Here is a 25,300-nt window from a genome sequence, read left to right as displayed (position 1 = left end):
GTGTTTTCAGTATGTCTTCTTCGGTGAGGTGTCTGTTAAGGTCTTTGGTCTATGTTTTACACTGTCCATTCTCTCATTGTTGAGTTTTATTTTAATTTTTTTAGATATATTTTTTATTGAATTCAGAGAGGAAGGGAGAGATAGAAACATCAATGATGAGAGAGAACCATTGATCAGCTGCCTCTTGCATGCCTCCTACTGGGGATTGAGCCCGCAACCCAGGCACATGCCCTTGGCTGGAATTGAACCTGGGACCCTTCAGTCCACAGGCCAATGCTCTATCCATTGAGCCAAACCCTCTGGGGCTCATTGTTGAGTTTTAAGGGTTCTCATATATTTTGGACAACAATCCTTTGTCAGACACATGTCTTGCCAATATTCCCTCCCGGTTGGTGGCTTGTCTTCTCATTCTCTCGACAACACCTTTTGCAGAGAAGAAGTTTTAAATGTCGATGAAATTAAACAAAGCCCAGTTTATCAGTTCCTTTGGAGAGCATCACCCTATCCTAGATGGTGTAGGTTTCCTCCTATGTCATCTTCCTGAAGTTTCGTCGTTTTGCCTTTTACGCTCAGGTCTGTGACCCATCTCAAGTTCATTTCTGTGATGGGTGTGAGGTCTGTGTCTAAATATTTTTTCGTTCCACCATTTGTGAAAGAGGTGGATAGTCTTTGCTCCTTTGTCGGAGGTCAGTCCCTGCATGTGTCTGGGCCTATTCCTGGGCTCTCTGTCTGTCCCGTTGATCTCCCTGTCTGTTCTGCCGCCAGCACCACGTGGCCTGGATCCCTGCGGCTTTAGGGTAAGTTCGCATCGGGCAGTGCCAGCCTCCAGTGTTGTCAGCACCGTGCCGGCCTCTCAGTTATTGACCTGGCTCTTCTACACTGACTGTTCCTAGTGCCAGGTTCCATCAGAAATCTCTGGGGATTTGGCTAAGGCTGCTTCTGACATGTGTGTCCATGTGGGGGACAGACACCTTCACATTCGTGGGATGGGATGCGCATCTGAGACCCCTGCTTTCCTGGCCCCCCCTTGTTGATGGAAGCAGCACATGGAGCGGGTCAGCCAGTCCACATTCTCCCACCCCCTGGCTGTTCTGCCTGTCTCTCAGCCGACCAGTGTTTCTATGGACGACAGAGCAGCTGATCGACATCTATTTATTTTGGCCGAAAGGGGTTTTCGGGAAATGAGAAGTGGATGCTGTTGTTTAGTCTTCCATCTCTCTGCTGGCTCTGGGGAAGGCCGGGGTGCCCGGCCCCCAATCGGGAGTCAGTGGGCTGCCGGGAAGGGCGCTCCCAGAGTGTGGGGATCACCATCTGGACTCAGGGCTGGTCTTTCCCCTCCAGACTCTTAGCCAGCTCCTCGGCCGGCAGCACCAGGAATCCTGTGCCTTCTCTCTCAGCCTGGAATGCCCTCGCCACTCCCTTCCATCTGCGGCCGCACTGACAGTGCTGCACCTGCAGGCGTGTGGAGGTGTGTGTGAGTGCCAGCACGTGTGCAGGTGTGGCTGTGTGTGAGCATGTGTGCTTGTATGTGTGCATGTGCACGGGTGCTTGTGTGTTCCTGAAGTAACTCCATCACCCAGGAGGCCAGTGCTGGGATGGGAGTGCAGTCCCATCTCTAAGGAGGGCAGCCCCTCCTGTCCGTCCTCAGCGCTGACGTCAGGGGCCGCTGCGACGTCAGGGATGGGAAGTGGCTGGTTTCCCTGGAGCAACTGTTTGGCCTCAGCCAAGTGGTTGCTCCACTTCGGGACCCATTTTCTCCCAGTGTAAGGGCAAGCAGGTGTGGGTGTGGTGCGGCCGGGGCAGGGACTCAGTGAGCCTGGAGTCTACAGCCCGAGTTCACAGTCAGCTGGGGCTCCCCGGCCCGGCCCGCAGGGTCTGTGAGGAGCAGGCGTCACGGGTCAGTCCTGGCACCCTGCACCAGGTCTCAGTCCCCCGCCCTCCCCCTGCGCCAGCCCCACCACAGCAGGTGGCTGCCGGCTGCCACGCGTGGCGGTTTCAATTTTCTGATCAGTGCACAGAGGATTAAATGTCCAGGGAAAACAGATATTTCTGGAAATTTCAAGTCATGGCTCATTATCTGCAATTAATTTTCTTGCCAAAAAGGCAGGTGAGCCGAGCTCTGGGCAGCCTGTGTGCCCAGGCCTACGCCCCTTCCTTTTAGGGGAGCGTGAGCAAGGGCCCCTGCGGTTCTGAGGGGTCCACCCCTGTCCCAAGGTGGCCGCGACGAAGGACCACAGACACTCATTCCCCAGAGTTCAGGGGCTGACAGCTCTAAATCAGGGCGTCTCAGGGCCGTGCTCCCACCGAGGACCCAGGGGAGGCATCTCCCTGACAGTCAGTTCCTGGAGTGCATACGTACACGTGCACACACACAAGCACACATGCTCACACACAGCCACACCTGCACACTTGCTGGCACTCACACACACCTCCACACGCCTGCAGGTGCCCGCACAGTCAGTGTGCCCGCAGATGGAAGGGAGTGGCGAGGGCATTCCAGGCTGAGAGAGGAGGCACAGGACTCCAGGTGCTGCTGGCCAACAGGGAGCTGCGTTCCCGGGCGTGCGGCCACGTCGCTCATTCTCTGTGTTTGTGCTCAATGGCCCCCGCCCTGTGTGTGTCCTCCTCTCTCCTCTCTTTACGTATTAAGGGCCCACCCAGCTAATCCGGGATGATTTCCTCATCCCAGAGCCGTAACCAGACCCGCACAGATGTCCTTTCCTTATTAGGCACATTCACGGTTCCACGGACTGAACATGGATATGGGTTGTGTGTGTGTGTGTGTGTGTGTGTGTGTGTGTGTGTACGTGCACCTGAATCCACGTGACCTGATGCTGTTAGGTCACAAGCCCCTCAGGCAGAGGGGAAGGAGAGGCCGGGCCAAGGCCACCTAAGGGAGGGGTCTCGGCTGGAAGCTAGACTCTCAGCCTCTCTGCCCATTAGGCTTCTCTCTCTTGCCCGCCTGGCCGCAGAGCAGTGGTCGCAGTATCTGCAGGTGACCACAAGCCCGGTGAGCGTCCTGGGGGCCATCCGCCAGCCCGCCTGCAGAGAGGCCGCCCCCGAAGGCTCAGGTCCCCAGGGCCCTTGCACGCCATGTGACACCCCCTCCACGTTTTGGACTCAGAGGACATGTTGCAATTCTGCAGTGTTTACAAGAGCCTCCTTCCGTTACCCCCGGCACTGTAAACACGCAGGCCAGCTCCGGGCCGCATAGCTGCGGTTTGGGCGGACAGTTCCAGCATCGCGCTCCAGGCCCGCGGTTATCTTCCGGGGCGCCAGCACGGAGCGGGAGCACTGCCCCTCGCCGAGCTCCACCTCTCAGCCTCCTCCGGTGGCCCTGGGACGGTCCTTCCTGGCCCTGGGAGGTCAGCAGCAGGGAGGGATGTGAGCATCAAGCCCCTGATTCCACTGAGCGTGCAGCTCAGCGGGGGCTGGTGGGATCCAATGTGTGCTTGTGTGTGTGCAGACGTGTGTGTGACAAAGTCCTCAGGGAACAGATGGTGCACCCCTCCCCACGAGCTGCATAGAATGTGTTTCTGCTGTGTGTGCATGCAGGCGTCTGTGTGCTGTTGTGTACATGCATCACGTATTCTTGCTGTGTGTGTTCCTGCTGTGTGGGTGCGTGTGTTCTGCTGTGTGGGTGCATGTGTTCTGCTGTGTTTGTGCATGCAAGCATGTGTGAACTTGTGCCCCCCCGCTTTGGGACTCACCCCCTCTGGAGCACGGCGGGGAGGGTGGTGGTGGCAGTGGCAGGCTCCACTTGTAGCAGGAGGGGCACAGAGCCCTGTCCTCGCTGCCCCTGCCCCCCAAGAGGCCATGAGGGGGCCCCACACAGATCCCTGCTGGTCTGCAGTTCCTCACATTTCATATCCAGATCAGAGCCTGGGACTCAGCCACAGGCTCTGAGTTGGAAATAAACTAAATAAGCCCCAGCTAGCTTAAATGACCCACTTCCCATTGTCCCAGCAGCTCTGACGGACCATCAGCATGACCATATGTTTATGACTGTCTTGGCTTGGGGATTTTCTGCTGGGGAGAAAGTGGCCCTTGACTGCCGCCAGGGTCCTGGGCGCCCCTGCAGGCCCAGGGCCGGGGCTCGGGCTGACGGAGGCCTCAGACACGGCTGTGACGGGCGGGTGGGGGGACCCTGTGTGTGTGTGTGTGTGTGTGTGTGTGTGTGTGTGTGTGTAGGGGGGGAACTCCCATCCCCGGGGCGGGCCGGGCGGCCAGACGCCTGTCCATTTAGCCCGCTGCTTGGCTGCAGCTGCCCCGGCGCACAAAGGGGCCTTGTTCGCACCCACCATGTGCTCCCAGCCTCGCTCCCGACTTGCTCTGGACATGATTAGGTGTGGGAACTATTTCCCCCGGGGCTGCCTTTGACCTTTGCCATTCATCTCAGAGGAGGCATCTGGACTTAGTGGCCTCCCAAACCTCCCCCCCAGCCCCCCCCCCCCCCCCCCCCCCCCCCCCCGCCCAACTGGCTCACTGCAGCGGAGTCAGGAGCAGGGGCCCTGACTCCTTGGCTGGCCCAGCAGGTTGTGAGTCGGCCTTCCTTCCACATCAGAATGGGCAGGGCTGGGCTGAGGGTGGGGGCAGGGGGGGGGTGGTGGTGAGAGAGCAGGAGGAAGAAGGAGACTCCAGCCTCCCCCTCCTCTGTTGCTGAGCCTGATCATGGGCTGCCCCAGGACCAGCAGGACTTGCCCCCGCCGAAACCGGTTTGGCTCGGTGGATAGAGTGTCAGCCTGCGGACTGAAAGGTCCCAGGTTCGATTCTGGTCAAGGGCATGTACCTTAGTTGCAGGCACATCCCCAGTTGGGGGTGTGCAAGAGGCAGCTGATCGATAATTCTCTCTCATCGACATTTCTAACTCTCTATCCTTCTCTCTTCCTCTCTGTAAAAAATCAATAAAATATATTTAGAAAAAAAGAACTTGCCCCCTTGAGCCCAGGGATAGTATAGAGCGAGGCCCCATCTTCCACATGAGGGTGCCTCGTTGGAAGACACCCGCCCTCCTTCCCACACAGCAGATGGAAGAAGGGGGTGGTGCTGAGTAACTGACAAATGCTCGGGAACTGCAGGCAGTCCGGTGTCTGGTGGCCTCCCTGGCAGAGGTGGGAAGTCCGTACATCAAAGAGGGGCCTGATTGTACTGAGGGTTGGGTGTGAAGTATGGCGGGCGGGGGGGGGGGGGGGGAACGGGGGAGGGAAGAGGGGGGGTGGGAAGGGGGAGGAGCAAGGTTATGAAGTGCTTGAAAACATGGGCGCATATTAAAGAGACACAAAACCAGCCAGAAGGACTCCCGCTGCAGAAATTCGGGCGTCAGAATAAACTAAATGAGGGCAGTGACAGATGAGAACCCGCTGCATCAGCTGGGACTGTGTGAGGTCCATTGACATAAATGAATGTAAGTAATAAATGGGGAAAAGAGAGGGCTCTTCCCTACCATAGAATTCCAGCTGATAAATCACGGCCGTGGAAGTCATTATGTACTTGTCAGCCATCACAGCAACCATCACTCAGGCAGTGAGACCCCAGGAAATGCCAGCTGGTGAAAGTGGGATGAAACCCCATAAAATGTGTACAAACTGCAGCGCTAATGCTCCAGCGGAGACCCCGGCAGACCCTCCTCCACCCGACGGCCACGGTGGATCGGGGACAGGGCCTGTCCGGTGAGGGGCAATTCCCGGTCGGGGCATCTGGGACGAATCAGACAAACCCAGACTGGGGACCTTTCGCTCTCCGATGTCACAGTCACGACAGGAAAGACTGAGGAATGTGCCAGGATTCGGGGGAGGTGGAGACATGGCAACGGGTGACATGGGACCCATATTTTGTCGTCGACGACATGATTCGGACAACTGGCGAAACTCGAATAGGCCCCTGGTTGATGCATATGCGGGTATTCTCTGTACTCTTTACTCTTGCAACTTTTCAATGTTTGAAGATGGTTTGAAATAAAATGTAAATTAAAAAACACACAATTCCTCATGTGGCTGGTTTCTGCTCTCACCTTGCAGCTGCTGTCATCTGGAGGTGCCGGCTGGCACCTGGCTGCCTTCAGGACCCTCAGGGAGGTGGGGCTGGGACCCCACCCCAGGCCTCTGCCAAGCTGGCACAGACCCACAGCTTGGGACCCTAGACCTGGGGCGGGGGGGGGGGGGGGCGCTGGTGGGAGGCCAACTCCTGCTGCTCTCACCCATGCCCCATCTGAGTGGTGGGCAGAGCATGGGACACTGAGTCGGCCCCACCATGAGCCTCTTCTGCACCCTTCCTCCCACTCATGAAAGCCCATGTGAGCACCCACCTGGGGCCCTGCTCCCCCCACCCCCAGGCTCTGGGTGCTGCTGGGTTTTAGCCCCGACACTGTGCCCTGCACTGGAGGTCACCCTGCCCACCAGGGCAGGGTTCTCGCTCCCAGATCCACACCCTGAAGCCAGGTGGATGCATGGGCCACAGGCCACAGGCCACATGCCATTTTGTCGCACAGCTGAGCTGAGCCAGATGATGGAGTAGGGCCCAGGGTCGCTGGTGCCCCAACTCCCTGGACCCAGGGGCTCATGGGCTGGATGTGGGGTGGCCTCAGAGCTCCAGGAGGGCCCCTAACCCACTCTCACTAGGTTCCTAGGTTTCTGTTTCCCTAGTGGTCAGATTCTTCTTAAAAAAAAATTATATATATATTATATATATTTTATATATATATATGTTGATTTCAGAGAGAGGAAGGGGAGGGAGAAAGAGATAGGAACATCAATGATGAGAATCTTGATCAGCTGCTTCCTGTATGCCATCTACTGGGGATCAAGCCCAAAACGCAGGCATGTGAACTGACCGGGAATCGAACCATGATCTCAGTTTAACTGGTCAACCCTCAACTATTGAGCCACATGGCCTGGCAAGGCACTTCTTAAAAATCCACATTCCCAGGCCCCTCCCAGAGCCCTGACCCAGATCTCTGAGAGGTAGGCAGGAGGCTAGGTGAACCCCATCTGGGGAGGTGGGGCCTGAGTGGTCATCGCCTCCTCCTCTGTTGCGAAGTTCTGGGCGTACGCATCTGTCATGTCCGCTGGACAGGGCCCAAGCCCACTCACTCCCTGAACCTCAGCCTCCCATCCCCCCAGCAGAGCCTGACCTTGACCTGAGCTCTGCTCACCTTCTGCCTCCTGGAGGTGGCAGTTCTCCGGTCCTGGGCCCCCTCTGTGCGTGGTGCTTTGGCCACCCTGCCCACAGGAGGCGCTGCCCTCTGAGTCCCCTCCGTCCTCGGCCCAAGCTGTGGGTCTGTGCCAGGAAAGACCCCAAGGCACAGTTCACAGGGTACCTGTGACCCATATCACCGGCCCTTCTGATTTCTTTAACCCAGATGATGATGCTGCCCACTGTATTCTGTCCGTATTTCAACAATTGGCGACCGAGCACCTTTTGGGAAAGGGCGGTCAGGGGGGCCCGTCCCAGCACAGCAGGCTGGCCCGACCCCCCGGGGAGCCTGCTCCTGAGCCGAGAGCCAGCCTGGGGGGGGGTACCGGCCCTCATAGACAGCCCAGCCTCCCCCGCTGCCGGCCAAGACCAGGGACAGAAGGAAAAGTATTCACAGACGCTAACGGGTTCCCCACACGCGCGCGGGGCCCTGGAGGCTGCCGCTGGCTCCGACACAGGCCCTGTCGGAGCGAAGATAACGATGCTAACTGTCTCCCCTCAGAGGCTGCAGGGGCCTGTCCTGGCTCCAGGGTGTGAGGCCGATGTTTGGAGACCGTCCCCGGGGCCACATTATGGCGCCCGGGTGACAGCTCCCCTGACAGCCCGCCGAGGGCTGGGCCGCTTCCTCTGCGTGGGAGGGTGGCGGCTTCAAAGATTACTTTTGGGATAAAACCACCTACAAATGCTTCCAGCCCTCCCCCCGCCCCCTCTTCTGGCTGTTGGGAAGCTGAGCTTCAAAACTCCAGCATCTCCAACGAAATATTTAACCGCCAGGCGCAGCAGGGCTGCCGGGACTCATGACAAAGTCATTCATTTGACTTCACGTCAACACCCACACTCCCACCCGTCCCAGCCCATCAGTCCTACTGGCATCACCCCTGCCCCTTCCCCATCGGGCACATCCGAACCTTCTCCACAGGAAGCGCCAGCGACCAGAGGAGGCCCCTGACAGCCTGGTGACATCCCTGAGGCAGGACTGGAGGTGCCGGGCACACGCTGGGTTGATGGTGCCAGCCTGCTATGCTGTCCGTAGCGTGGGTCTGAGCTGCTGGCCACTTGGGGGTCACAGCCCTGAGGCTGGTCAGGGAAGCCTGGTTCCTCGGGGAGAGCAGTGTCATGGCCCCGGGTCCTTGGCTGACACCGTGACCCAGAACGTCAGGCAGCACTGGTAGCACATGGCGATGATGAGGATGAGGGTGAGGGTGAGGGTGAGGATGAGAATGAGGATGAGGATGAGGATGAGGATGAACTTGGGCCGAGGACGGGGGGGTTGCCTGCATGAGGAACAGATGGAGGGGGCCTCAAGGGACCCCATCCTGGGACAGGGGCCGGTGAGACGCCTGGGGCGGGGGCGCTGAGTTCAGGGCCAGAGGAGGTTCCCAGGACCCTGGCCGTCCCTCAGCTACCAGCCCAGCGCCTGCTGGCTTTCAAAGGAATGCTTCTGATGTTCTCACGACCTGGGCTTTCCCGGTTCCATGAGATTAAGATAGAAAGCTGCGGTTTGCAGGAAGCTGTCCGGTTACAAGACGGACATTCCATCCTGCATTTTGACGGGAGATTCTCAAGTGCCTCCGGGGACTCGATAAACCGCTGCTCTGGGAAATCTCTCCCGGACCTTACCATCACTCCGGGACCCGTGGGGGATGGGTGGTGACGGTGCAGCATGAACGCTGGGCCCACACTTCTGAGGGGCCCAGGCCCAGCCCTCTGCCTCCGGAAACTTCTTGCATCCGAAAACATGCCGTTGCCCAGTGGACACTGGGCTGGGGTCAGGGCTAGAAGTGCCTGATAATCCACAATGTTTTGGTACCTGTAAAACCAGGTGACTCTGATGCCCACGTAATTCCAGCATCTCCGCCACCCGCAGTCAATGGCAGCACCAAACATATGTCTGCAGGGCTTCCCTGGTGCCTCCTACTCTGTGCCAACACATCTTTCTAGAAGTGTGTTCTGCCAATTTATGTGGCTGCCCCCATGAGCAGTGAGTGACACATGTGGAGAGCAGAAAGAGAGAGAAATGGGAGGGGGGGGGGAGAGAAGGTGAGAAGGAGATGACATAGCCACTTTGAGACGCTGAGGGACAGGCAGCATCAGAGGGACCCTGGCTCACTTGTCTCTCCCTCTGAACTACAGCGCATTCTGCTCTTAGCTCGAGCTCCTGGGAATTCAGTCCTGTCCTTGTGGCCCAAGGGTCCCCACCAACATTTGGGGGTGCCCACCTCCAAGGGGCCAAAGACGCTCTGAAGAGCCACCGCACGTGGGCAGCAGCCCCTTGGTCCCTGGGCAAGCCTTCAGCACATGTTACCGTGCTTCAGTATTCGACGTTGGACACCGATTCCCTTCGATTGTGAAATCGCACACCATCCCGCGTCCTCGGCGTTGCTCTGGGCTCAGATGTGACTGCTGGTCTGAAGGTTCGCATGCAGAGCCCGGCCCGCCTTCTCCAGCTCCGACGCTGCTCCGGCGGCTTTGCCAGGAGGATGTTCTCTCTCCCACACGCCCGGTCCGCAAACCCGCGTCAGCCCCGCACGCTGACCGCAGCTGGCCCCGAGCTCACATCACTCTCTCATCCTCCGAGACACTGGTGCAGCAGGTCACACAGCACGGTCGTTTCGCCACTGAGCTCGGGGTCTCCCAGGTTCTGAACTGGGAGTGGCAGATGCCACTCAGTCATTCGTCTCTGATGATACGCACCTTTCCCAGCACATATCCCAGTGATGAGATAACACACACGCACACACACACACTGATGGGGACATGTGATTTATAGCAGGGACATAATTACCCCAAATAAATGCTCTGACAAACAGAACCCAATGCATCAGGGGCAAATAAAGCTCATCTCAGGAATGCAAGGATGAGTCATTATAAAATCTGTGGGTGCAGTTCGCTACATTAAGAGATTAAAGAGAGGGAAATCCCCGGTCATCTCAAAAAATAGCCAATCCCCCCAAAAGCACCTGGTAACATATAATACTTACTGCTGAGTCGGAAGCACACCCAACCAGACCTTCAGGAAGCTCGGAATGGTAGGAAAATTCCTCAACCTCCAACGAGCATCGCACTTAATACATGAGAACGGGGGTCAGCAAACTTCTGCAAAGGGTCAGGCAGCAAATATTTTAAGTTTTTCCGGCCATATGGTCTCTGTCCCAACTACTTAACACTGATGCCACAGTACGAAAGCAGCCGATTAGAAAACATGTAAATGAACAGGCCAGGCTGCCTGCCAATGAAACTTTACTTACAAAGAGAGACCCCTGTGGGCAGGGTTTGGCTCCCAGCCATGGTTTGCTGACAGCTGCATTAGAGCCATTCACATTATAGTCAGAAACAAGAGAAAGATGCCCGATTTTATATTTGAATCCTAGTGCATGTAATAATACAAGAAAATACATGTGAAGTACATATATCCTAATAAAGGCAGAGATAAAAATACAATTATTTGCATAATTACATGACTACTTGTCTAGGAAATCTAAAACAACCAACTGGCAAACCATTCCAAATAAAAGGAGCCAATTTTAGGGTCAACACACAAATATAATAGCATTTATTAAAGCAGCAATATCTTCTATCTATATAAAAGCCTACGCCACCATCACAACCAAACAGACGACCAAACAGGTTGCATGGGGCCGACCAGGCTGGCAGGGGGTTAGTAGGGGACGACCAAACGACTGAGCAGCAGGCTGCGTAGCAGGTCAATGGGGGAAAGACAGTTGGAGACGATAAGGCCGGCAGGCCAGCTAGGGAGGAGGGAGGTGGGGGGGAGGTGCAGGAGGAGCAATGAGGGGTGATCAGGCAGGCAGGCAGGTGAGCAGTTAGGAGCTAGTGGTCCAGGATTGTGAGAGGGATGTCCGACTGAGGATCAGGCCTAAACCAGCTGGACATCCCCCGAGAGGTCCCGGATTGGAGAGGGTGCTTGCTGGGCTGAGGGGACCCTCCCCCCATCCACGAATTTCATGCACCAGGCCTCTAGTATATAATAAAAGCCTAATATGCTAAGTGTCTGGTCAGCCATTCAATCAATCAAAGTGTAATATGCTAATGATATAGCAAGGCCACTCAACCACTTGCTATGCTGTGCACTGACCACCAGGAAGCAGCTAGTCAAATTGGTTGGTTAGCTTGCTGCTGGGGTCTGGCCGATTGGGACTGAAGTGGGCCAGACATGCCCTGGAGCCCTCCTGCGGTCCCTTACCGGCTGACCAACCTCCCCAGCATCCCTCCTCAGCCGATTGTGCACTGATGGGATCCCTGGGCCTGGCCTGCGCCCTCTCACAATCCGGAGCCCTCTGGGGATGTTGGAGAGCCAGTTTTGGCCCAATCCTATGAGCCAGGCCAAGGGACCTCGCTGATGCATGAACTCATGCAAAGTGCCCCATTCATGACAGCAGTAAAACCCAGAAATAAATGAAGTGACTGTGACATAAAACAAAACTACAAAACTTTACCGAAGTTTAAATAAGTCCAGATACAGACCCACCCGGGAGCCAGACTCCAGATCACATGACCTTAGCTTCCCAAGTGTGCCCACGTACTCGGTGCAGTCCTGATAAAACTCCCAGCAGGACTGGCTGCAAACAGTGGGTTCTAAACTGCACATGGAGGAGACAGTGTGCGAGCTTAGTTGAGAAATGCCTGTAAGGGGTTTGCTAACCAATGCACCGCTGCTGAGCAGAAATTGACAGACAGGTGTGCGGGTCAGGACTGGAACAGCAGAGACGGCACCCTGTATTTGAGGGAATTTACGTGAAAAAAGAATACTCTCTTTAATAAATGATGATGTGACAACTGGCTGTGCATTTGAAAAAGAACACATTCCACCCACCACACACAGTGGGGGTGCTCACACTGGCCCTTCCACCTGCGGCAGCTTCTCTCCCAGCCCCGGAGTCAGGCAGGCTGCTCCCCACTCAGACTGAGGACAGAGTCCCCCGCCACGCCTGCTGGGGGAGTTGCAACTGAGCTGTGGAGAATCTGGATAAAGGGCCCTCCACCCCTTTCTGGGTTCTCATGGGCTGGATCTAAACTATCCTCCTGCCCGCCCCCCAGAGCCCATCCTCTGCAGTTTTGGGGACTCCTCTGGAAGAATTTGCATTCCTGGCCAGATACAGAGCCCCAGAGCACAGAGGGCAGGGGTCGTGTGGAGTAGATATCAGATTAAAGGTCTCCTTTTGAATCAGCAGAGGTCCCTGCACTTCGTTCCAAGGAGGGAAACCACCCCCGCTTCATCTGTTTGTGGTTCTGTTAATGCTATCTGAGAGGGCTGAGCCGAGTCCTTGAAACCAGCTCTCCAAACATAAACAAACAGCCTGATTAATGAAACAAAGTATGTACTCTGACATTTTCCCTGGATCTCAGATTCTGAGCCCATCCCCCCCTCTGCACCACCACAACCCCATCCCTACCTCCAGCTTTGTGACTACTGATCAGGTCTCCCTAAGGATGCCCTTTCCCGCTCCTCCTCTGCCCCACCCCTAGGGCCACCTCCAGGTCGACTGGAAGGTGTTTGTGAATGTGGCTGCAACCTAGGGACAGCTGAGCAGCCGGAGCAGTAGGCTCCCCTGGGACCCCCCAACACACACACACACACACACACACACACACACACACACACACACACACACCAGCTCTGCAGGTGTTTGTCCTACCCTCCTTTCCTGTACTCTGCTTCAGACACAGCTGTCCCTACTGTGGAATCTCAGCTTCCAGAAGAATCTGTCTCTCTTCAGACTCCTGGGCTCAGTTTTTCCCGTGACTCTCCCACCCCGAGGTTGGGGTCTGGGTGCTCAGCAAGGGAACTTCTGAGACCCCAGAGCCCATCACGGCTTTCACATGGGGGGGCCTCACAACTCACAGACCACACCTGCCTGGACCCCAGGCCAGATGGCTGCTCCTCTTTGGGGAAACTGGGCCAGACTGGGGAGAAGCAGACCCAGCTACCAGGTCAGGAAAGACACAGACCCAGGTCTGAGTCCCCCAGCTCCCTGGGCCAGTCTGGAGGTTCCTCCTTCTTCCCCAGTCCAGGGCTTGGGAAGGGCTCTTCTGCCCTCTGGTGGCCAAGTGGCTGCAGCTCAAGTCGCTGGAGAACAGGCGTTTCTGCAACACCGTTAACCTTAACCATCAGACTGCGGTGCAGAAGGAGGAAGCTATTTCCAGTTATTTGTATCCAGATTTCTTTTTTTCCCTCTTTTTTCTCTTAATGAAAGGCGCGTGAGACCTCTCCTCTGGTAAGGATCACACTCCAGGGGCCTATTCTGTGGTGCAGAAGGAGGAAGCTATTTCCAGTTATTTGTATCCAGATTTCTTTTTTCCCCTCTTTTTTCTCTTAATGAAAGGCGCGTGAGACCTCTCCTCTGGTAAGGATCACACTCCAGAGGCCTATTCTGTGGTGCAGGAGGAGGAAGCTATTTCCAGTTATTTGTATCAAGATTTCTTTTCTCTCTCTCTCTCTCTCTTTCTTTTTTCCTTAATGAAAGGCGCGTGAGACCTCTCCTCTGGTAAGGACCACACTCCATGGGCCTATTAGCGGAGGCGGAGAGGAGAGAGGAGAAGGGGGTTCCCCCCGGCAGCCCTCCCTGGCGGGACGCACTGGGGGTGGGGGTTCCCTGGCGGCGTGGAGACCCCTGCACCTTTCTCCGCGAGGTGCTCCCAGAAGAAACGGGTGGAAGGGCCGCAGAAGGCTCCTCGCCTCTAGGGGAAGTCACCATGCGGGGCCCGGGGAGTGGAGCAAGGCCGGGCACCTGCCTGCGAGGCCCGAGCGCTGCCCACGCTCCGCCTCCCCGGCCAGCGAGGGCGCCGAGCGGAGGTCGCGATCCCCGCAGCCAGCGCGGCCCCGCCGCCCCGCGCTGTCCCCGATTTCCCGCGCTGACCCCGCTGTCCCCCCCCCGCTCAAGGCCCGGAACTCCGCCGCGGAACCCGGCTGCCCCGCCCGTGGGACCCGGGAGACTTCCGGACTTTCGAGGACGCACCGCGCACGTGCGGGGCGGGGCGGGGCGCGCGGCGTTGCCGTGGTTACGGGCAAGGCGTCCCGCGGGGACTGGCGAGCGGGCGCTTCCTGGGCGGGACTTGGCGGCCGGAAGTGCGTGCCGTCCGAGGCCATGGCGGCGCTGGGCGTCGTCTGCGTGCTGCTCGGGGTAGCGAGCTGCCCGTTCGCCTGGGCCTTGGACGAGAATTTTTGGCTCAACCGGTCGCCGGCCAACCTCCTGTCGGACAGGGCGACCTTCAGACGGTAAACGCGGGGCCGGGCTGTCGGCGTGGCTCCCTGATGGGGGGTGGGGGGTGGGGAGGAGGTGGGTCTGATGGGCTTGCAGGCCCGGGCCGGGGAGGGGACGCGAGCCAGGGCGGCCCGAGGCGGGTGCGGCCCCGGAGACGCCTGGAGGGCAGGCTGCCTGTGGGTCAGCGCGGAGGGCGGGCGGGCGCGGGACCCTGTGAGATGATGCAGGCTTCCCCTCCGAGTTTCCTGGAGCCCCAGAATCGGAGGTTCGGATGGGATGGTTCTTAGAAAGCACAGCTTTGTGTATGTGCACGGGGTCCTCAGTCTCCTTCCAGAAGCCTATGTTCACGCCTTAGGCCTGAAAAATAAGGGTCAACGCAGGTCATCTTCGTACAAAATAGACCTGTGCCGGGTGGGAGGAGCAGAGAGGGCAGATGGGCCACCCCCTGGATTGCGCACAGTCCATCTGGAGTAAGGGGCCATGCGGGGGGGGGAGGGGGGGGAAGGGAGGATGAGGATGAGTACCTGTTGCCATAGATGCCCAGGACCCGGGCCTGGGTCTTTGTAGCAGATGGGGTTGCTTTGGACAGGGCAGCGGTTCTTAACGTGTGTCCAGGAACCCCTGGACACTCCATTTCCGCAGTAATACCAGACTGGTGGTATTTGCCCTTTTCCACTCTCTTCCTCCCACCCAGTTGACCCATGTAAATGTGAATGTGGCTGCAACCTAGGGACAGCTGAGCAGCCGGAGCAGTGGGCTCCCCTGGGAACAAGGTCTGCTCCCCTCTCTGAAGAGAACGCCCCCTCCCCCAACACACACACACACACACACACACACACACGCACACGCACACACCCCAGCTCTGCGGGTGTTTGTCCCTCCTTTCCCGGTTTAGTGTTTTTCCCCGGAGACCACCTGTGATATCACAGCACGTGGAATGCAGCAGCAGAGAGGAGAACCCAGCTCGCACCAGATGGAAACATTCACCAACATTGCCACTCTTCTCACCAGTTATTTTTGTTTTGAAAAATACATACTTTTTATTGAAAAGGGTTACTATGTAATGGGTGTGTTACTTTGAAGTGAACCAACACGTGCTTTTTAACGTTCTTACGGTAACTTTTAATGCAGGAGTTATTTATCCATCCAACCCACGTAAACAACAGCCTTTTGGGGTCCTCGGTAATGAAGAGTGTAAAGTGGGCTGGAGGCTAAAAAGTTTGAAAACCACGGGAGGACTGCTTCTCGGGCTCTGGTCACCGAGGCCGCCATGCTTAGGTGTCAGTTATCGCCAGTTGCTCCTACCTGTGGGCTCTGTACGTCTTCGGTCAGATGGAAACGGGTGGGCAGCTGCCTCCACCTTGAAGACTAGAAGTTACTGAAAGCCCCAGGGTGGATGATCTCCTGTGGACCTCTGGCGCCTCAGGTTTTCTGTCCAGAGACCTCCACCGTGAAGTACCGCTGTCCTGTTTCCTCCCCCCCCCTCCAGGTATCTTCTGTACGACGTCAACCCCCCGGAGGGCTTCAACCTCCGCAGGGATGTCTACATCCGCATGGCCTCCCTCCTGAAGATCCTGATGAAGCATGAGGAGTGGGTGTTGGTGCTGCCCCCTTGGGGTCGCCTCTACCACTGGCAGAGCCCCGACATTCACCAGGTCCGGATTCCCTGGTCCGACTTCTTTGATCTTGACAGTCTGAATAAGAACATCCCGGTCATGGAGTACGAGGACTTCATCGGAGGTGAGGCGGTGGTCCCGGTGTGGACGTCGGGCCTGCTGTTGTACGCGGCCTTGGCTCTGTGGAGGGGCCCTGTGTCCTGCCGTTCCCCACGTACCAGTGACCTTGGTTTTGCCTTAATTTTTCTAGGGAAGTAGATCTGAAGTGTTATGAGCTCTGTCCTCACCTCTGACAGCCTGGGCGTCAGGGAAGTGCAGTTAGAAAGCCGCTGCCACGGAGGCCGGGGCTGTCCTAGCTCCTCGCAGCTCCGGGCGGAAGAGGCCACTTTACCAAAACACCACGTGCGTGTGGCGCTGACCTGGCGCTGTCCGCCGCAGTGCTGGTGAAACTCGGGACCAGGCGTCCTTTATTTAGTCCTGCTTGAAGATTTTCTTAGAGTAAAGGTATTTAGCACTTACTGTTGCTTTGTTTAGAAGACATAAGCCTAACAAATCAGTGATCTGTCTTTTCTGCTTCCCTAGAGAGGCCTGGGGGAGCCAGTCACGTTCTGTCAGCCACTGTACACTGTAGCATGAATGATGAGTCACGGTCTGCAAGCTGCTGATACTTGTAACAGTTACTCTGGGACGCTGCTTGATTTCCTCCTCTGCAGGGATCTGGGCAGCTTAGACTCGGGGCTCACACTGAGGATGATGGCTTGCACATCTTCATTTTTTAAGGTCTATGAACGCTGCAGGCCTGGAACCACACAGTGTCTTCTCAGAAGAGGCAAACTCTGAGACTGTACAAAGCGTTCTTGGAGCTTTCTCTCTCCCCCAGCCCAGGACGGGAGATGTAGCAGGGTGCTTAGTCCGACTTGGCCTCGCCTGGTTCTGAACCGGTGACGGAGCTTCCCGGAGAACCGGCCCGTACCTTCCTGCAGGGTGGGCGTGGGTTTCCTGACAGACGGGCCCGGGGGCGGGTCTGGGCTTCAGCCATTGGCATGGTGTTTAGTGACTGGAATCTGCAGGTGTGTGGGGACAGGAGCCAGGAGCCCTTCCTGCTGCTGTTCAGGCCCCATCCCTGGACCTGGGGCCACCAGGGGGAGGGAAGAGGGATGCCCCAGGCAGGCAGAACGGCTTTGCCTCCACCCTACCCGACAAGCTGACTGCTCAGCTGTCTCCTCCCCCACAGAAGGGGCAGACACGGGGCCATCCCAGGATGGAGTTGTGGGGTGTGCAGCGGAGCACCTGGCCAATACCAGCCTCTCGTATCGCATCAGGCCCCTCACTGTCACCATGCAGATGACAGTGTCCCAGGGAGACACCGTAGACAAGACAACGGGATGTCACTTGCTGTGGCCCTCTTCCTGGCTCATTCATTCCATCTTCGAACAAATCTCTGACCACCACGATGTGGCAGGCACATCCTAGGTGTGGGTGGGGACACAGGCCCCCGCTCCTCTGGAGCTCCTGTGGGGAACGGGGAGCAGAAAATAAAGGATATAATGATGCTGCCTGGACTAGGTGGCTTGGTGGTTGGAACATTATCCTGTGCATCAAAAGGTTGTGGTTTCAATTCCTGGTCCCGGCATATACCTAGGTTGTCCCCATTCGGTGTTTCTCACATTGATTCCCTCCCTACCCCCTCCCTCATTCCCCTCTCCCTCTTTCTAAAATGAATAAAAACATATCCTCAGGTGAGGATCTTTAAGAAAGAATGTAAGTAAGCCATTGAAGCCTGCATTGTTTGAGATGGTGAAGCGTGCAAGGAGAAAAGGAATGCTGGCAGGATCCACAGTGTTGGAGGGGCGGGTGGCCAAGACTCTGAAAGGCGTCTGAGGGATGTAGTTTGAATAGCCTCACGGGGCATGAGCAAGCCCCGGGCGATGGTCCAGATGGGGATGGCTATTCGGAGGCCCCTGGGAGGGAGATGCTGATGACCGGAGGCACAGTGGGGAGGCCAGTCCCCGGGGGAGCCCCGGAGAGGAGGAGGGGCCTGTGACTGGCATGAGGCCAGCCCTTCCTCAGAGGGGAGCGGGGGGGGTGTACGGGGATAAAGAGAAGAGGGTGGAGGCAAGCCCAGGTGTTGTAAGAGGCCAGGGTGACGAGGCCTGGACAGCTCAACCACCCCCAAGCCAACCCACGCACCCCTCCGGGAACTCTGTGCCCCGATGTCACTTGTTTGGCAAAGCCTCACTGAAGCTGCCTTTGGTCCTCGGGAGAAGGGGTCCTGAGGAATAATCCCCTCTGTCAGAGGCAGCCCGCTCCGGACCTCGGGAGGAAGGGGTCCTGAGGGATAATCCTCTGTCAGGCGGCCCGCTTCAGACCACACGACGCGTTTCGGCGGCGGCGATTTACTGTCAGTTCGTGTCTCTTCCAGAGAACGGCGGGCCCTTCATTGAGCAGATCTATGTCCTGCAAGGTTACGCGGAAGGGTGGAAGGAGGGCACCTGGGAGGAGAAGGTGGACGAGCGGCCCTGCCTGGACACGCCGCTGTACTCGCAGGACCAGCACGAGTACTTCAGGTACGAAGGGCGAGCCACACTGCCTGTGGGGCTGAGGTCACCCAGCTTCAGAGCGCACGCGGGCCACGTGGCCACACTCCCCGTGTGCACCAGCCTCCTGGTCCCGTCCACGGGCGCCTCAGGTCACCTGGGTACCAGTGTTGATGGCCTTTGAGCCAGGTCCTGGGAAGGGTCTTGTCACCCCAATCCTAAGGGGCCATCGGAAGACCTCCTGTGGGAGGGCCAGCACCTTAGGGCGCTCGGCCCCCGGGCCATGCCCAGCCTGAGCGACTCGGAAGCCCGGAGAGTGCTGTAGGGACTGGGACCGCAGCGCGGCACCCGGCCCAGGCAGCGTCATTGAGTCCAGAAGTAAACACCTCAGTTCCACCAGGTTCCCTCCTGCGGCCCTGCTCTCCCGGCCTGTGGGCCCCGATTCCCGGAAAGAGCTCCATTCTCACAAGTCAGAGAAGCTGAGGGTTTCTCCAGAATTCTCACTGCATCGCTGCCTCTAACCTGGCCAGTGAGCTCTCACTGCGAGTGCCTGGGTGTACGAGGTCCAGGAGCGGGCGTGCACCCAGATGTACTTACTGCCTGTGGGAAACAGACTGACCGAGGGGTCCTGTGGCTCTTCTTTTCCAGGGGATGGTTTTGGGGTTATGAAGAAACAAGGGGGTTAAAAGTTTCCTGTCTGTCTGTTCAAGGATCGGCTTCTATCATTGCACCTGTGCTTTTGAGAAACACGACAGCACGGTAGGTGCCTGCACCGTCCACTCAGCAAGGGTCAGTGAATGAGGGTGTGTGTGCGCATGTTCACGTGTGAATGTGTGCACATGTGAATGTGAATGTATGTGCATGTGAATGAGCACATGAATGATGCATGTGCATGTGTGTGTGCACTGTCCTGGGGCATCGGAATGCCTTCTGGCTGTGGCCTGTGTGGGGTTGCTGGAAAGTTAGATCTTGCCCCTCCCCCCACACTTGCTCCTCAGCAAGGCAGGACAGCCATGGGATCCAGGAGGAGGCGTGTGTCCCTGAGGGGGAAAGGCCTGGGCAGGGCCCCAGAGCTGGCTTGCGCACCCACACCCTAGGCTCTGCGCGGTGCAGTCTGTCCCCACGGGGCGCTCCTCGGAGCCGCCTCTCTATTGAACCTTGTGGCGGGGTTCCCATGCTGGCCACTCCATTCTTGCATTGTCAGTCACATGGGCTTGGTAACCCGGTGCGTTAGCCAGAACTAATTGCACTCCTAGAACCGCCCGGAAATGAACCCTCAGACCGTGGTGGTGGAGGAGCGCAGTACCTGCCCCCGTGTGCCCCAGTGCCTGTGCCTCCCGGCCCCGGGCCCACTCGGAGGCTGTCCTGGGGAGCACGTGTGGTAAACGTTTTTACAGTTTTTAAAGTTAGGCGTTCCTTCCTGATGTTTAAAACAGGTCCGTGATGTTGGACAGAGCGGAGAACCTCCTTCACAATCACTATGGGGGAAAGGAGTACTGGGACGTGAGTGCTGCCTGCGGGCCTTGCTACCTGTTCCCTTCGTTTTAATTCGTGTCGTTTTTGAACATCTGAGACCGTGTGGCCGGGGTGGGGGTGGGTCCTGGCAGGGGCTGAGCTGGGCACCCGCCTGGGGGCTGATGGGCGGGGCACTCAGCTGTCCTGTCTGCGCCCCCAGACGCGGCGGAGCATGGTGTTTGCCAAGCACCTGCGTGCTGTGGGCGATGATTTCAGAATTAAATACCTCAATTCCAGCAACAAGGCCGACAGGATCCCCGACGAGGAGGACTGGACCAAGATGAAGGTAGTTTCTCTCTCTCTAATGAGAGGAGATGTAAGTCATCTCTTGAGATGCCTGATGGCAAAGCCCTTAATTTACAGCAGGGGGTGACATGATTGTCACCTTCAGTGTCACCCCCTTAGTGCAGTACTCGCTTATTACTGTAATGATTGTGGGTGCTGGTCATCAGGACGCACCTGTGTGCATGCCCTCCCTACACACATGCACGCACGCGCACCCTCAGTCCTGGTGAAAACCTAGGGAAATGGCTGGGACAGTTTCTCTTCGGTGAAGTGGACGGAAATTACTGCAGGTTCCGGCAGCCCAGACCGTCGTCGTTAGAGTGAAATCAGGTCACAGATACGTGAGCAGACAGGAAACGATGACAGTTACGTTCAGTGGTTTCTTTGTGATACGAGAGCCATAAAGGAAAAATCGCGCAATCCGTCCACCCACACAAGCACCACTGACGCTTTTGGTCCAGCGTCGTCCCTTCACACATTTTCTTTACTGGGAGGTTGGGTTTTCCTGCAACTTAATTTTAAGAAATATTATGTTGCGTTTTCACATTGACATAGTTTTTAAGCATTTTCAGTATAATGTAGTTGTTTGACCTTTCCCCATGGTTGTTAAGAGCAAACTATTTCATAGACAGGAACACCGTTTCACCTGCTTATTCTCTTACGGGACATGTGGCTATCTTAGAGTGAAATGGCCTAGTATGTGGGTAGTCTTTACTAGAAAAATACAATGTTAAGTGGAAGGCTTTTATTTTTTTAATTTTTAAAAATGTCATTGATTTTTAGAAAGAGAGGAAGAGAGAAGGATAGAGAAATAAAAACATCCATCTGCTGCCGGCTGCCTCCTGCACACCCCCTACTGGGGATCAAGCCCACAACCAGGGCATGTGCCCTGACGGGGAATCAACCAGTGACCTCTGGGTTCACAGGTCCACACTCAGCTGCTGAGCCACACGAGCAGGGCTCAAGGTTTTTATTTTCCATTAATTGGTATGTTTCATTTACCTTTCTTTTCCTGCGCTGAGATCAGAGGGTTCGGTAATTAGTCACTCCACGGCCTTAGGAGACATCCTGTCCGCCTGAGAGTCCCTCACAGGCACACGGTGCAGGATGCTGGGTGTGGACCGCCGTCCCCTCCGCCTCTCCTGAGTGGCAGCGCCTGGATGCTGGCCCAGCTCCCAGGCCCGCCCCAGCAGTGCCGCCTCTGCAGGTGGAGCTGGGCTCCTCGCTGGGGGGCCCCTACCTCGCCGTGCACCTGAGGAGGAAGGATTTCACCTGGGGCCACCGGGAGGACGTGCCCAGCCTGGAGAGAGCCGTGAGGAAGATACGCAGCCTCATGCGGATCCACGGGCTGGACAGAGTGTTTGTGGCCACAGACGCCGTGCGGACGGGTGGGCAGCCCTGGCTCTGTCGTTCTCTCGCCCCCGTCGTGTCTGGGCAGACCTGCGTGCGTCCTGACCCTGGGCTGTGCTGCTGGGAGGGCGACCTGCGTTGTGTGGTTTTGTCCCCTTCGCCCTCTGCGAGCGCCCGGAGCATTAGCGTGTCCCGGGGTGTGCGTGCAGTCCTGGTGGGCAGGCCCCAGTGGCAGCTCAGATCCCCGCTCAACGGCGGCTCCTTTCATTTGGCAGAATATGAGGAGCTGAAGGAGCTGTTACCCGAGATGGTGAGGTTCGAGCCCACATGGGAGGAGCTGGAGCTCTTCAAAGACGGAGGCGTGGCCATCATCGACCAGTGGATCTGCGCACACGCCAGGTGCGTGAGTCCCAGGTCACAGTCAAAGGAGACAGAGTCTGCGTGCCATGGGCCACTGCCCAGCCCCGCCCCCCGTGAATCCGTTACCTACCGGGCACCCTGGGCTGCTGCAGGCATTGGTCTCCTTCGGGCCCGTGCTGTGCTGTGCGATGGCTCCCCCGCCCTCCCCTCTAGCTGCCGGAGGGTGAGTGTGGCCAGTGAGAGCCCAGCTTCATCCAGACCTGCCTGCCTGCCTGCCTGCCTGCCTGCCAGGAGCAGCCCCGCCTGGGACTGTCCGGTGGGAGGCAGCCCGCGCAGGTGGGTCCTGGGCTCCCTGTGGATGCCTCTAAGGGCTCCGTGCCCGCTGGCACTGGGGGAGGCCAGGAAGCACATTTGGAGTAAAGTAGAAAAGAACAGTGGAGGGGCTTATATCTCTCCTGTGCCAGGATTCTCCCGCTCCTGGGGGGAGGCACGTGTTTGGTTTTGGTGGGTCAGCATGTGCACCTGCCCCTGTGTGTGCCGGGCGCTCCCTCGGTGAGGGCCCTTCTCCTCCGCTGAGCAGGAGCTTGGGGAGCAGGCTCAGCCCCAGGTGGAGATGGAGGGGGGCTGGGTCTGAGAGACAGCCTGCAGCTCGGCCGCCACCCTGGGTTCTGAGTGAGAGCCTAACAGCTCTGTCCCCTCGGCCCCGAGTTCTGTGGAGATTGTAGGTTAGTGCTCCGAGGCCGGCCTCCCTTAGACCCAAACTGGCGGCGTTTGCAGGGCAGAGCTCTTGTGCGACAGTGCCTGGGGGCTGGCGGCTGCAGGCGACGGCTCCCCACCGCCCTGGCTGTGTGATGGCCTCGGGGTCCTGGGGCCTCAGCTGGGCAGGTGACTGGGGGTTGGGCTTGTGACTGGTGAGTTCCGGGCATGACTATAGTGACCCCTGTTCTTCCGTTGCAGGTTCTTCATCGGCACTTCTGTCTCCACGTTCTCGTTTCGGATTCATGAGGAGAGAGAGATCCTGGGGTTGGACCCCAATACTACATACAACCGATTCTGTGGGGACTCGGAGAAATCGTGCGAGCAGCCCACGCACTGGAGGGTCGTGTACTGAGCTGGCACTCGGAGGCCCGTGCCCGGCACCCATTGTACCCGCGGTGGACTCGGGGCGTCCCCTGACGTCACATGTCGCTGTGGCATTGCTCCTGCCCTTGGCTAGACAGACACACGTCATGTCTTGGGGTCTCAGGCCCAGAGGAGGCCACAGGCATGCACAGCCATGGCCACGTGAGGACAGCGGAAGCTGTGCTGCGCCTGAGCTGTCCCGTTCCTGTGTCTCTTCTAGCTTTTGCTGCCCGTGCACAGGCACTGCCACGGCGGCTCCGGCGGTCTTTTCTTCAGGATCTGAAGCCACAGCAGGGCCCGCGGCGTGCTTTCCTCGGCCGCCTGTGGGCAGGCTTCCCCAGGGAGTCGGCAGGCACACAGGCACACAGCTCCCATCTTGGGGGCCGTAGAGCTGGCCGGGCCCCGGGGCTCGGTGTGATTTGAGTCTGTGGGTAATCACTGTTACCCTAAAGCACAGTCTTAGTTCCGCCCTTCGCCCTGAGCGAAACCTCCTGTGCGTTGGAGGGAGGTGGCCGGCTGCCTGCAGAGCGGTGGGAGGGGCTGCGACTGGTCGCTCCTCCCAGTCGGTGCGGGAAGTTGCACCCAGATCTTCAGCAACTTGGCCTGTACACAAACATCTTCACCCCACGCCCAGCTGCTGCCTCTGCATCTGTGGTTGTCACTCAGCACCCTGACCTGAGTGTGGCCGGAGGGGCCGAGCAGGCCAGCTGTCCTCGCCGTCCTCTTCCAGGGGCCCTTTCTGAGGCCTCGGAACTGCTCCCCAGGGAGGTGGGGCTGGGGGGTGCCCCTGGCATGGGGGTCGGCTGTGGACCACTGCCAGGGGGCCCTGTTCCCTCCCTAGCTGGGAACTCTGACTTCAGGGACACCTGGGTGAACGGCTGTGGCAGGAGCGTGGGCACATGGCCCTGCTGCTGAGCCGGCAGCCAGGACACGGGGCCAAGGCCCACGGCCTCCGTTCTCCGTCTCCTTCCCAGGCTTTGGAAGTCTGTGAACACACAGGGCCCCTGGTGTCAGCTGTGCAGGCCGAAGTGATGATATATTTATTCTATTCCATTTGTACACTCGCATGTTAATAAAATCAATGCTTTAGAAAGTGGAATCCTAGAAATGGTGCTTTTTCCACGCAGGAGTATCCTCAGGCTGAGAGCTGTACGAAGCAGTGTGAGCGTGGTGCTTTGTTGTGTGTGTGCAGTCACCGTGCAGCTGCGGCAGGGGTGCGCCAGCAGGACTGGGTGAGCCGTGTGTGGAGGGCGCCTGCCTCCTGCCCATGGTGCCACCTGCTGCCCAGCTCCTGAGAGAAAACGCCACTGTTGGAGCGACAGAACGTCAGCCTCAAGCCTGAGGAGGCAGCCACATTGTCCTGGGTCCACATCCCGGTGGTAAGAGCAGTGAGAAGTCCCACGTCAGAGGGTGGGAGACACTTGGGAAGATGGCGGGAGGGGAGCTCAGGGCCCAGGGCTGAGCCCCCCGAGGACTTGGCACATGGCCTCACTCCATGGCCCAGCACACTGGCCAGTGTGGTTACCCTCCTGGCATCAAACCCCGGGGACCAGCAGGCAGCTTCGCTGGTGTGAGGTGGCACGTCGTGGCCCCGGCCGAGGCCCAGGAGGGGCAGTGGGTGCCGAGGGACTGGGCCATTGGGTCGCCCAGGCACGGCTCCCCCAGGGCAGGGCTGCTGTGGGTGACCTGACCTGTGATGTGGCACTATGGCGGCGTCCTGCCCAGCTCTGACAGCCCAGCGGCCTCCAGGGCCTGTCCCAGCAGGCGCTCTTCCCTGGAGGGCGGAAGGAAGCTGTCCTTTGGTGATAGCGACTGTTCGCTGCAGCCTCCGCCAGGCGGTCTGGCTGTTGGGAAGTGTTTGGAGTGAGGAAGGGGTCCTTGCAGGACAGCCAGACGATGGGCTGTTGGGGGACAAACCTTACCATCTTGACCTTGTGCCAGAGGGACTTCCAAGGACTCCTATACGGGGATCCACAGGGTCATGATGAGCTCTCCCAGGCGGAGACTGCTGGGCCCTGGGCACCAGCCAACCTGCGTGAAGCTTCTGATGGACAGGCATTGGGACATGGGCCCGCCCCGCTCTCTCTCGCCTGGGACACGG

The 25,300-nt window shown here is 58.0% G+C and overlaps 1 protein-coding gene across 1 annotated transcript; it reads left to right on the top strand.

Annotated features, from left to right (window-relative positions):
* The first annotated feature begins 14,255 nt into the window (after nucleotides 1-14,255).
* Nucleotides 14,256-24,292, top strand: POFUT2 (protein O-fucosyltransferase 2). The gene is made up of 9 exons (XM_084876108.1): nucleotides 14,256-14,428; nucleotides 15,904-16,154; nucleotides 18,453-18,597; nucleotides 19,216-19,326; nucleotides 20,004-20,070; nucleotides 20,243-20,368; nucleotides 21,575-21,755; nucleotides 21,993-22,116; nucleotides 23,035-24,292. The coding sequence occupies exons 1-9, from the start codon at nucleotides 14,298-14,300 to the stop codon at nucleotides 23,186-23,188; spliced, it is 1,290 nt and encodes a 429-aa protein (XP_084732234.1). The 5' UTR covers nucleotides 14,256-14,297; the 3' UTR covers nucleotides 23,189-24,292.
* Nucleotides 24,293-25,300: the final 1,008 nt, after the last annotated feature.

Source organism: Pipistrellus hanaki (genome assembly GCF_964339955.1).
Source record: "Pipistrellus hanaki genome assembly, chromosome: 2".
Classification (NCBI taxonomy): domain Eukaryota; kingdom Metazoa; phylum Chordata; class Mammalia; order Chiroptera; family Vespertilionidae; genus Pipistrellus; species Pipistrellus hanaki.
This window is presented reverse-complemented; position numbering and strand designations above follow the sequence as displayed.

Bases quoted from the DNA above. Each gene is read 5' to 3' on its own strand.
- POFUT2 (XM_084876108.1), top strand. From the start codon at position 14,298: ATGGCGGCGCTGGGCGTCGTCTGCGTGCTGCTCGGGGTAGCGAGCTGC. The intron at 20,071-20,242 runs GTGAGTGCTGCC...CTGCGCCCCCAG, and splicing joins GGGGAAAGGAGTACTGGGAC to ACGCGGCGGAGCATGGTGTT. The intron at 21,756-21,992 runs GTGGGCAGCCCT...TTCATTTGGCAG, and splicing joins CACAGACGCCGTGCGGACGG to AATATGAGGAGCTGAAGGAG.